This window comes from Megalobrama amblycephala, linkage group LG16 (genome assembly GCF_018812025.1).
Source record: "Megalobrama amblycephala isolate DHTTF-2021 linkage group LG16, ASM1881202v1, whole genome shotgun sequence".
NCBI lineage: Eukaryota > Metazoa > Chordata > Actinopteri > Cypriniformes > Xenocyprididae > Megalobrama > Megalobrama amblycephala.
Genome location: NC_063059.1, coordinates 2,355,434 through 2,368,770, shown reverse-complemented (window position 1 = coordinate 2,368,770; position 13,337 = coordinate 2,355,434). Strand labels below are relative to the sequence as shown.

Below are 13,337 nucleotides of genomic sequence, written 5' to 3'. Positions count from 1 at the left end.
ATAAAGTGCAACCCTTGTAGTCTCAGGGAGTGGGCTACTTTAAGTAAATAAGTCCCTGAGCTTGGGAAAAGGCAGTTTTGGGTGGGCACAATGCTATACGACTACTAACAGCATCCCAGGAGGTCTTGTTAGCTCAGGCATCAATTATGAAGTTACATTTCGATGCCAGACCCGGTTTGCATCACAAAATCATGATGGAGAATATGAACAGACTCTCCAATGACAGAGATTTTTAATAGGTTTTGTATGTTTCTCGAAGGCCATTTAATCAAATCCATACGTCCCAGCTTCTTTTGTGTTTATTAGCAGCAATGCAGTAAGCATGGTATTTTATTATGGAGTTGCACGAAGTGCCTGTCATTATTCAGTAAAGGATTATACATGCTTTATTTTTATTATTATTATTTTAAAAAAAAACAAAAAAAAAAACACTCAAGGCCACAGTTGTCATGTGAAAGAAAAAGCCACACATGGGAAGAATCATTCACAGTTGGCAGATCAGGTGTGGAGATTAAACTACAAAAGCAAGCTGTGAATTGCCCTGACATTGACTTGCAGATGAGGCAGTGAAGAAATGGAACAAAGATCTTTATTAAGCCAGTGGAAAGTTTACATATACTGTCATCATGCCCTCTGAACAAGAGGAAACCTTCACATGCTTTGCAAGGACAGAGCATTATCTCATAGCTTCAAAACATGATTAGGGGTGACAAAATGTTTAGTCTGAAGCAGGCTACATTTTTGCTTTTGGAAAAAAAAGCATCAGCTTACACGATAATACCAGCAGGGTTTTCTTTTACTTTCACAGCAGTGCAAGTTTACTTGACTTGTTTGAAAAAAAAATAATAATAAAATAATAATAATAATAATAATAATAATATATATATATATATATATATATATATATATATATATATATATATATATATATATAGGCCATCGTCAGGAAATGGTTAATTTCTGTGCTGTATGTGCTCTCATGACTTACTGCTGATATAGTTAACAGTTAACTGAACTTTAACACAAAAAAGAAAGACTTTAAGGTGTCATGACATGAGAAATCAAATTTGTCTTGATCTTTTGACATAAGAGGTCTTTGTACCATTAAAACATCTCGTTTGGATATTGTGGCTCATTTGGATATTGTGGGATCTATGACGTCCTACAGGTAAATACATTTGCATATTACTGCCTCAAGAGCAAGACAGCAACCAACAGTTGTACGATTGTCGATTGATGCTGTGGGAACGCTTTGAATGATTGCGTCGTGAAGCACATGTAAAATCAGTTTAATAGTGTGATGAGACATCAGAGGCAGGTGACGTCATGACCTATAAAGCATGCCCAAACAGTGCAACGCTAGCTTCTGTGTCTTCAGTAAGTACTATATGTGTAATTGTGTGTCTTATTTGGTTTTGTCTGTCTCAGTACAAGCATTATTATGGCGAATAAGCAACATTTCAGATTGTGTGTTCCTCCCGTTACATCATGGGTGTGGATACACATGATTTGTGTGTTGTATGTTTGGGAGTGGCGCATACTCCTCATGGTTCAGGTCCCACTGCTGCCGAGACACAGCAGTGATTTAGGTAAGTGGGATCGCAGATGGATCTAACAGAGGGGTTTGAGATGGGCCCAGCCTTATCTTTACCCTTACCTGCTAGATCCAGTGCCTTTTCTCAGGGTTCGGAAGCACACGCTGCACTTTCTTCCACCCCAAGTGAGGCACAGGTGCTACAATTATCTAGCTCTGAGGAGGTGGATATTGTAAGCATTTATGGTTCCTAAAGTGGAAGAGATGCTAGCTCGCTATCTCTCCCCTCAGTCTACATTGTCCCTAAGAGCCCCAACATTACCCACCAAACCAGTCAGAACAACTTTGGCTTTGGTGGGTAAAGCTTATTCAGCAGCTGGTCAGGTGGTGTCAGACCTCTGAGGGTAGTCCCCTCTGGGGGGAAGTGGCCAACACCCCATTATATGGTGCCCATTTCCCCTTGGTGCCCAGAGGGGGGCATTCTGCCAACCCTGCCACTTCGTGTGTTTCAGGGCGCAGAAGTCTCTGGCAAGTTCTTATCTCAGCATCTGCCTGGGAATTCGCCCCCTCTGAGGAGGGTCCTAGAATGAACCCTGCCGGTTCACCACTTCAGGGCATCGGAGTGGTTGTTCGAAAAACATCAGAGGCCACTGGTTCCCTCAGTAGATTATCTGACAGTGTGGAAGCTACTGCCAAGTATATCTTGTTGGATCCTGCACATAGTCAAAAAGGGTTACACTATTCAGTTTGGGTCTGACCCACCCAGATTTATGGGAGTCCTGCTCACAGTTGTAGGCTTTGGAACAAGAGGTAAAACTGTTGTTGGAGAAGGGACCCATAAAGCATATTCTTCCCGACAGAGAAACCAGTTTCTACAGCCGATATTTTATTGTTCCAAAGAAGGATGGGGGGTTGTCAGCCATTTTGGATCTGCTTTATCTGAACCAGTCAGTCATGCAGCTCAAATTCAAAATGTTAACCCTGAGACAAATTGTGTCACAGATCAGGTCCGAGGACTGATTTGTCATGATAGACCTCTAGGGTGCATACTTCCATGTTTCCATCCTTCCACAACACAGGAAGTTCCTGAGGTTCACTTTCGGGGGTGAGGCATACCAATATCGTGTTCTTCCATTCTGTCTAGCTATATCACCCTGCACTTTCACCAAATGTGTGGATGCATCTCTGGCCCCTTTTGCATCTACAGGGCATCTACATTCTGAACTACATTGACAATTGTTTGATTTTAGCTCAGTTGCATCAGCTAGCAGTTCGGCTTTGAGATGTCGTTCTCGGACACATGAAAATGTTGGGGTTAAGGTTAAACGCCAAGAAGAGTGTGTTTTCTCCAGCTCAGAGGATCACTTTTCTAGGCGTGGTTTGAGATTTGGTTAAGATGCAAGCACTGCTTTCTCCTGCGTGCTTTGAGTCAATCCTGTCAGCCCGTAAATCGAATAAAGCCAGGCCAGTCACTTACTGTGAAGCAATTTCAGAAAATGTTGGGTTTAATGGCAGCAGCATCCAACGTGACACCTTTTTTCTTGTTGTCCTTGAGACCAGGATCAGGGGGTTTTCCCCGAGAGGGAAATCCTTTTCACATGATCAAAGTCATGCGGTGATGCTTACATGCTTTTGTAATGTGGAAGAAACCCAGGTTCCTATCCCAAGGTCCTGTGTTGGGAGCTCCTTGTCGTCGCAAGATGCTACCTTCCCTCACTGGTTGGGGAGCAATTCTAGAAGGTCACTTAACCCAAGGCCTGTGGAGGGGATACCATCTCTCCTGGCATATTAATCACATGGAAATGTTGGCTGTCTTTCTTGCTCTCAAGAATTTCCTCCCAGACCTAAGGGGCCACCATGTGCTCTATGTGTGTCTAATTGTGTTACCCACTTTAGAGGAGATAGTGCGGGATAGAATGATTGGGAAATTGTCTTTTATGATGAATCATGATTGTCATCCCCTTCCTGAAACAGTGCAAGCTCTTTTGATTACTAATAGTTCAAGATGAATTCATCCCCGCTGTTATAAGGAGCATTTTAAGAAGTCTTTTTTACCAACCGCTATTAGATTGTACAACCAGCATTATACAAGATGATTGAGTATATATTTTAGGACTACTTGGTTGTGTATATAATCATAATGCTTTGTGGAAGTGATACAGGAGAAAAAATGTTGCTGTTGTTGTGAATGTTGTTTATATTTTTCTATCTATTTATTTATTGTTGTGCTGCTGTGACATGTAAATTTCCCCCAGGGGATTATCATCGTCATCATCTGCTCAAACAACACATCGGTGGTCTACTACATAAATCACCAGGGGGATTACTCTCACATCCACTCTGCAAACTGGTACACCAATCCTCCGGTGGTCTCAAGGAAAACTGCTTTCACTCAGGGCAGCATACATCCCTGGGTGCCAAAAACAGGGAGCAGACATCCTGTCGAGGCAGGAGCTGAGGCCCAGGGAATGGAAGCTCCACCCCGAGGTGGTGGAGCAGATATGGAGGGGTTTTGGCCAGGCTCAGGTTGATCTGTTTGCGTCTAGAGAGATGTCTCACTGTTCACTGTCCCAGATATATATCTGGGTCGCTAAAGACCCGAATATGTAAGAATGATTGGCGAAACATTCATGCATTTAAGGGTTACTATAAATATATATAAACCCTAACTCCTATCTATATATATATATATATATATATATATATATATATATATATATATATATATATATATATATATATATATAAAGAATAATTCATTGATTGATTCATTGATATATATATACAAAAATATAATAAAATATAATAAAGAATAATTTATATATATATATATATATATATAAATTATTCTTTATTATATTTTATTATATTTTTTGTAACAATTATCACCAGACAGTGTGAGACCTTACTGAACTCATAGTGGTGGAATGTGTTTAACAATGCTTTATTTATACATGGTTTTGGGGTAGCCAATGATAATGTAAAGGGTAATTCAAATCAAATAGTTTCTGTTATGAATACTCATATCTAATTCATTTTACAGTGGAAATGTTGCTGTTTGCACATAAAATGCACACTCAGTTAAATATTCAAGAAAGAAAGAGCTGATACTTTTCACACAACGGGCAATGTTTGAGTTCAGTGGAACATTTGATGGAATGGACAATATGATTCTGATCTCCAGTGAAAACATAATTGCCTTTCGGTTGGTTGGTGAGCGCAGAGAGAAGCTCTGCCCTCTGAACACACACGGCAGGACAGGAAGTGACTGATCACAATGGCAATCCTGTCACAGCCTTGTATCAGCATCAAACAGAGGATTTCCTGTCTCCGTTTGAGTGGTGAGAGCCGAGTTTGTTCTTAGATACCTGACTGCAACGTGCACGGACTTGGCCGTCCTCGATGACCTTTAGAGCCAGTCGTACACTGTGCAATGAGCAACACTGTAACAGCCTAACCTAAAAATCTAAACTTGAAGACCAGAATTACGTTATGATGAAATGCAAATATGCTTCAGTTCTGTTTAAATGTACATTTTGCTGATAAAGTACTTGATGTGTTACAAACAGCTCATATATTGCACCCACCCCCCATTATATATTAAACGCTTATTGTCGCTCCTTGTTTTTAGTCAGTCATGCTGAATCTCATTTGTTTTCCTTTTCCATTAGTTAATGAATTTAGCCCTACTTATTGGATTGGGTGTTTTCATGCAGTTAAACAAAAAGCTATTATAAACACTTACATACGTGTAAATACAAGAAGCCAGAATTTCCAGAAGTTGGCACCAGGACCGTTTTGTGTTTAAAGCAGACATTTATGACTGCAGTCATAGTCCAGTGCAACTGCTGTTTGCCTTTTCATTAAGGCCCTTCATAAAGACACAGATTTATTAAGGAATCACTGATGAAACACTGTGATTTTGAGAAATCTAAATTATATCAGTAACGTAATTCACAAAGTCATAAATGAATAAATGTTATAAAGCTTTAAAAGGTCATTTAATTGACGCACAGGGAATCATTAGGGCTGTTTTGGTGACTTGTTTGGCAAATAAATGACTGGTATTAAGTTTACACATTCTCTATGTGGGACGACTTGATTCGTATCCAGGTCACGGCTAATTAACACATCAATGAATGCATGACTCAGAGCACCTCGCTCCATTGCAAATGACTGACAGGTTCAACTACAGCGCTATTTGGAACATATTCGTTTCTTTTCTGGATTAATACTTTCTTTCTTAACTATTAAAATACAGTATGTCTTAAAATAAGGCCAATTAAAAGAGTAGTTACGTTTCCTAAAGGAATTTGGCAACACCACTGCAGTTGTGCATGTGATAAATCATGCGACATATGAAATAATATATCATTATTAATTTCCTAATTAACAAATGCATGATGTGGAAATGTGAATGCAAATTCTAAATGAATATAAATCTAAACTACCAGTCAAAAATTTGGATACAGTTACTCATTATTACTCTTTTCCACATTTTAGAATAACAGTAAAGTTATCAAAACTATGAAATAACACAGACAGAAGCATGGAAATCAGGTAGTGACCAAAACACAAGTAACTCCTCTTATTTTTGACCTTTTTCTTTGTCTAGATTGCAGCAGTCACTCTGAACAATCATCAACCAATTTCACGAGGTGCATCTTGGGATGCTTTTTAAACAAAATTGAATGATGTTTGCTGGATATTGGCTGTTGTTGGCTGTTGTTGGCTGCTTTTCCTTCACCATCCATTACAACTTATCAATTCATCAAACAAAATGTATCTGTATCCAAACTTTTGACTGTTAATGTACATGCAAATGGTATAAACTGCAACCCTGTAAATGAACACAAGTGGGCCTGACTTCCTGAAAGAATTCCGTTCGTGAGGATTCATTTATAATGATTTTGTAGCTTTGTTTTCATATACATCCAAGCTTTTGAACTCGAGGACTGCAGGCTTAGCTGAGCATGTGGTAGGTAAGTCTACATTTTGTCACATCTTGACACAAGATTCCTATCTTGAAGAAAATAAAAAGGAGGATGACGAACGGCTGAAGGATGTGAGCCTGAGAATTAGGAGAGTAAATCTCTGTGATGGGAAACACCCTTCCCTGCTTTCCTTCTCCTGGACACGAGCCGAGCTGCGGCGTCTCACAACTGCAGTGCAGAGAGAGCGTTAACTTTGAGGAATGCAAAGGCAAATAAACATATGATACACAGACTGTCCTACATTTTTCAAGTGGTTTGAAAGGTGAGATGGAAGGCTGATTTTCCTCTATTCTCCCATTGGCCGAGAAGGTCTCACCTAACCTGACAAACGATACAGACAGAGATAAGCGCTCACTTTTTTCCCCCATATATCAGTGCAAGCCTCCAAGAGAAAGATCACATCCAGCAAGATTAGAAAGGCTTGAATTCTGTAAACAGCATGAGCTATGGGCTATGAAATAGCCCAGTGTTTCTCAACCCTGCTCCTGAAGGACCCCCAACACATTTTCTTTGTCTCCCTAATCAAACACATCTGATTCAATTCATCAGCTCATTAGAAGAAACTCCAGGACCTGAAATGGGTGTGTCAGAAAGAGGAGACTTTCAAAATGTGGAGTGTTGGGGGACCTCCAGGACCAGGGTTGAGAAAACATTGTGCGCTACAACGATCTCCACGAACCGACAGAAGCACACATCCGTAGGTTTACTGTAATAGGAATGGATTTGCCATTAGACATGCCTTACGGACTTTATATGGAAGGGAAACACCACAGGTTCCACATAGCTTAAGCAAATGTTGAGCTGATTGTTCCAAAGTTCCCAATCTATCGAGAAAAAAATAAAATAAAAAATAATAATAATGAGCAGTACTGAAATGAGGATGCTGTTTATACCAAAACTTGTAAATGTGTCATAAAAATTGAATTCAATGAACAGCTTGATTAACAGTTAATCAAATTTCTGATTCAACATTTTTTTCCATAATTAGAGCATATGATGTCAACGAAAACACACAAGTGGACTCATATGACATCAAATGATAAGCAACTTTGAAAATCTCTAAAATAGAGACTGGATTTCCAGGCTCACTCGTTCTGCCTCATGACTTAAAGAAGACCAGGGAGGAGGAAGATCATATCAGATCAAGGGCTAACCTCATGACCAAGCACATTCCAATCAGGAACCATGCCAATGTGCTGTCCCGAACAGAGTCAGACATTGGATGGTATGACAGCTATTCGGGCTGGTTTCGGAACAAATAATTTGGTTTAAGTGCAGGTCTTTGTTTAAATCTTGGCTCCGTCTCCTCTTGGTGGAAGTAGATGGGACACTCACTTTGACATTTACCCTCACTGGAATTCCAATGTGCTATTCGGGAGGTACAGCTGCGTATTGGTTCCACAATTTTAGCAAATATAAAGAAGTGAACAGCTTTATCAGACAAAATTCCATTTATTGTAAATAAGACCATTGAAGCTGTCATTAACCCGCTTGAATTGCTGTTAACACCACTATGAACAAAGATAAACATGCTGTCTACCCTAAGCACTTCCCTTTAGATGTGTATACAAAACCTAAGTAAGACTGGTCCATATTCAAGAGCACTCCTAAGAGCTAGACACATGTCTATTTTAAATTCTCACCACCTTACATTAAGCAGAATGGCCTTGATGTGTGAGGATTTCCCAGCAATGCCATCCTGTGATGGACCGGTGACCGTTGGGTAAATGAGAGTGTGGCAAGTGAGCTGTGTTTCAAAATGCCAAAGATACGGTAGATAAACTGTCAGATCTGTTAACAGCTTCAGACTGTGAATGAGGGGGAGGTATAAATTAATGTAGCTAAATGAAGTCGCTTATCTTTGCAGCATTCCTACAGAGCTGCTGCCAGCACTGCAGGAGCCCGATAGAGTGTGGCGTTGAGAGCTGAGGTCATGATATAACACTTTACAGAGGCCTTCTCTTTGCAGGCCTACGCTATTCTGTCTATACAAGGCCACTTAGAGCATATCACATCAGTCAACAAGTACATATGCTGGATTGCTAACTGAAGAGCAGGAAACATGGGAGGTATTTCAGGCTACCCGAACCAGAGCAAGAGTTCAAATGGGATGGGTATGATTCGTATCCCTGCTGAAAAATGCAGCATTGCTGGTCATAAGGTATGTTTTGCATGCTGGTCCCCAGCATGGGAAAACTTGTGTATGTGTTAAAAGTTGCTGAAGTCTGTTTGAAGTTATCATTATGGTGATCAGTGTTCCATTATGTGTATTTTAGTTGGGCACTTGGCCCCTGACTTTGGTTGAATTAATTCTCTTTCAGCAATTGATTACAATATTTCATGCTCCTGACTGCAATGACATACATTCTACTATGTACACTTTATGGGATCAGTGACCAACAGCTGGATTTTGACATTTACCAAATGACCATTAAAGTCTTTAAAAACAGCAACTTTCAATTTTGAGCTTCCATTATCAATAGCTTTTTCATAACTATGTTCGCTAAACTATGCTTTTGCTCATCTCTACTTCAGCAGACTTGCTCTGTTACCATTTGTAGTGTGCTTAATCTGTTATGCTTCAAAAACCTCACTATATAGCCAGTTTCCAGCATATGATGTGCTTTAGATGCTGGCTTCCTCAGAACTACCTTGACAAGCATAGTTTTGCTGGTTAAAATCATGGCTGTACTGCCACCAGCGAGACCAGCACCAAACATAAACTGGCTTTAGTGCATGAAAAGCATTGTATGCATTGTCTGTCACAGCCATTACAGTGTTAACAGCGGCTCCAGTCAGCAGACAGCATGGCAAACGCGCCGTTCAAATCCATCAACACGCCACTAGACATACCACGAGACATTAATTCCTTTCAGGCGAGTACAGCCAGCGCTGGAAAACAAGATCTCCAGGATGGAGTCCAGAAAGGCGCTCCCAGCACACATTTGCCATAAAGCACCTCTGGAGGAGTCGCTAATCAGATTGGGAATTCGTGGAGGGGGAGGGGAGCAATTCATCACGATCCCGTCTGACAGCAGAGGTGTGCCATCTGATCTGGCGGTGATTTCATATACCTTCAAGCGAAGCCAGCTGAGTGTCAATGAGGAGGAGACCTAATGGATTGAACTCCTCTGATGTTCTGAGCCAGAGACTTACGCCAAGTGGTGCCTTTTAAAATGCGCTCCCCTTATTTCAGGCTTTTCTGTGTGAAAGGAGGGCTTCTTAATTCTTACAAGACTAGAAGGAAGCAAGACCGTGCTTTACTTTCCTTTCATCTGCCCTTGGCCCTCCTCTCATAGTCTGTGTGTCATTTATAGCAGTTGACATAAAATAGCCTAATTATTTTGGCTGTGGCAGATAGACCCGGTGTCCGTCTGAGGCGCCGTACTATACTGGAAGCATCTGCGCTAATAGCCGACCAGTAATGTTGTTTGAAGTAATGGCCGTTACCCGATACAGAGCATAAAATGATTGCTTGTCATACGGGTTACATGTATGACAGACTTCTGAGTGACAAATTACCACAGGAGAGTATAAGGGAGTGAGGGGGAAAACTTGGCACATTATAATTGGCACTTCCACCAATGGCTCTCTGTTTTGTATGATGTGGATGCCAACTGCTTAGGTGTGCTTACCCAATCGATCAAAAGTTTAGATACACTAGACGTAATGCCAGCTCCAATAAAGCAAACAGACTCTGTGATCCCACAAGACCATTATTTAACGACAACAGTTATTGCATACTTTGTAACACTATATGTTTTAACATGAAGTCTCATGGTGGGTGCTCTTGTGCCCTTGAATAAAGCGTTCATAGGGTCAAAGTAGTGCGTGATGTGTGCCTTTTGGCTCCAAAATGACATTCCTTCAGCTCTGACATGGGCTGTTCCATGTGTCAAGACAATCACCATTTAGCAAGAAAGGAAGAGAGACATTTAGGTTTTGCTTAACCCATTGCAGGAATAGCAACGTGTCTGGTGACATAGTAACTTCTCAAAGCCCTGATATTCCCACCTGCCCCATAACTCACTCACACCAGTAAAGAAAACATTCCACCTGCGCGAGCCGTCCAAACAGACTCGCAGACTCTGAACTTTGAAATTCAGATGAAATTTTTGGTAACTGTCCAGTACAGAGGTCATTTGATAATAATGCACCTAGAAAGCAATTTATGCATTGCAGACAGCATTGAACAAACTCCCTATGGGGTCATGGGGGTCGATATAAGGCTCTTTTGGCTCATACACCTTGTCCTACAAACAGCATTGCCTTGTGCTTTGAGTTGGTATTCTAGAATCCGTTTGGCTCATTTCTAAACAATTTCCCCATTCACGGCTGTGACAGTTTTCACTGTCTGCAGGCAGACCACTGATTTGGGTTACACTTTATTTCAGTGGTCCACTTTTGACATTCTACTTACTATAAGTAACTATGCAATTTTTAAGTAACTATACATTTGAGTATAAGTTAGTTAGTTGATATATAGTTGAATTACTATAAGTTACTAATGGTTAAAATATCTAAAATGGTCCGTCGAAATGAAGTTTTACTGTGATTTCTTATGGAGCTTGAGAAGTATGGAGGAAATAGCTGAGCTGTTTTATGACTTCAGATTCATTCATTAAAATGAACATAGCAGACTGCTGAAATTAAGATGCGGACCTGATGGCTTTTATGGAAAACATATCACAATTGCAAATCCTCACAGGCAACACGAGCAGTATTTCTCCGTAATAAATTCATTCAGCATCAGTGAGACTGTGCCGAGAGAGGTCTCTTTTAGGAGAAGCCTGGAAACGCATACATCAGCGAGTGCCGAAGAAAGTATTTTTGTGAAAATAAATAAATCATTGTGAAATACTCTGGCTTTGTTTGGAAACTGGGAACAGACCCCCACATCCTTTCCAATCACGACTAAACATTGCACAGACGCACATCCAAGAACATCAAAACAACTGCAATTTAATGACGGGGCCAAAACGGAGTTGGAAATTTTTTGATTTCCCCCTCTTATATTGCATCGCTCTATACCACAGTTTGCCTTCGTACTTGCAAAGTCAGGCTCTGAGTAAACTGCAACAGCACACAGCATACGCCGTTGCTGACCGGAGCCAAAGACACTGACCTAATAGGCACTTGCGCGGCTCACTGGACATCGATGTCCACCGGGAAGGTCTTTTATTTGTCAAGTCTACACAAGCTGACAGAAAGAGTGCAGCTGGAGTCTTCAGAAATGCAGTACACATGAGCTGTGTTTTCGATTAACAAACTCATCACAACCCTCCCCATCAGCTAAGCAAAGCGCTCTACGATCGAGGCGATGGCCTTCAAGAGAAACAACACTCATCACATTCATATTCCCAGTCGAGCATTCTGGCACTTGATGCCTGAGAACGTATGCTAACATCTGTAGCTGAGAAAATGTTTATGACATTTTGTTGTAAAATCTCTGCAGCCTGCATTTGGTGGTTTGTAATACAGAATGGCATTTCAGCTTAATGATGTGAACCATCTAACCATTTAAGATCACGTCTATGCCTCTGTGATGTGAATATGTATTTACCACTAAAGTTGGATATCAGTTGGAGTCATGTGACTGACCAAAGCACTGCTTATACTTTACATGTACTGTCCCTGTATCATATCTCACTTTACTCACAGAAATTGTTTTCTCAGAAATGAATCATCCATCTTTTGGTTTGAAACTGACCTGGATCTTATTAGGCAAAAGCAAAACTTGTTTAAATATGGATCATGTGAATGTCACCACTCCAACTGTTTCCCATTAATGTGGACCAGATTCTTCAGTAAACAGGCATAGTGGTAATGCTCAAGATCTGAGGGATGCCTCTGAATTGTAATTGATTTTTTCTTTTTTTTTCTTTTTTTGTGAGGTATAGATTCTGCAAGATGTCATCGCTTTGTAATATTGTCACCGTGTCACTTAAATGTAATAAAACTCATAACACTAGTATGCTATCACCTCAAGTGAAAAGGCATGACTAAAATCATGAGTAAACATGACCACCTGCAGTGCACGTCGTAACTTCACTTTCTGCACAATGCACACTTCTGTTTATACAAAACGTGCAGGTAAAATCACTTGGGAAGCCCACAGGGTCCCTTCAATGCCGGTAAAGTTTCTCAGGATCTCCTATATGAGCCATCAAAGTGCACACCACCTACCTCCTTGTAGCGAAGGACTCAGCTGTATGGTGAGGAAGAATCCGAGAAGGAGCAACGCAGCCCTCCTGTTAGCCATCTCGCTCCAAAATGCACTGGCCCTCCCCGAATCAGCTGGTTTTATTCTCCAAGAGCTAATTACCACTTCAAAAATGTCTGAAAAAAATGAAGAGGGGAGGAAAAAAGAAAATGATACTGGACACGACGTAATTAAGAAAGGGCAAAGCCTTTGGTTCGATGGATCATTGCACTTTTTTCTCTTCTGTGTCTGGTGTTGCTGTTTTTATTCTGGTCACTCCTGCCAAAAAAGCTGAGTGCTGCCAGAGAAAGAGAGAGAGAGAGAGAGAAATAGAAAGAGACATGCAGGGAGGAAAGACAGGAGAGAGGGGAGGGAAGGACGAGAGAGAACAGGAGAGACAGGGAGAGTGAGAGACCCTGCTTTCCCACTCTCTCGTCCAAGAGGAATTTCACTGTCTTGCCAGACATTTGCATGGACTTTAAGAGGACTACACTTTTTTTTTTATGAGAGCAGAGGAATAAAACAAAATCAGTACTTGGATAACGATGTTCACCCCATCTCTGGGTTTCTTCCTTACAACCACTCACACACATCGATCCTCAACTAG

General features: G+C 40.8%; 1 protein-coding gene across 8 annotated transcripts in view; it reads right to left on the bottom strand.

Annotated features, from left to right (window-relative positions):
* Positions 1-13,056, bottom strand: part of elna (elastin a) — a 76,675-nt gene extending 63,619 nt beyond the window's left edge. For 3 of the 8 annotated variants that reach the window (XM_048159710.1, XM_048159716.1, XM_048159717.1), the window contains exon 1: positions 12,715-13,054. In XM_048159710.1, coding sequence (XP_048015667.1) covers positions 12,715-12,790 — 76 coding nt within the window. In that variant the 5' untranslated portion in view covers positions 12,791-13,054. Of the gene's footprint in view, positions 1-12,714 lie in introns of all 8 variants that reach the window. The other 5 variants (XM_048159713.1, XM_048159712.1, XM_048159711.1 and 2 more) reach the window with 3 other exon arrangements.
* Positions 13,057-13,337: the final 281 nt, after the last annotated feature.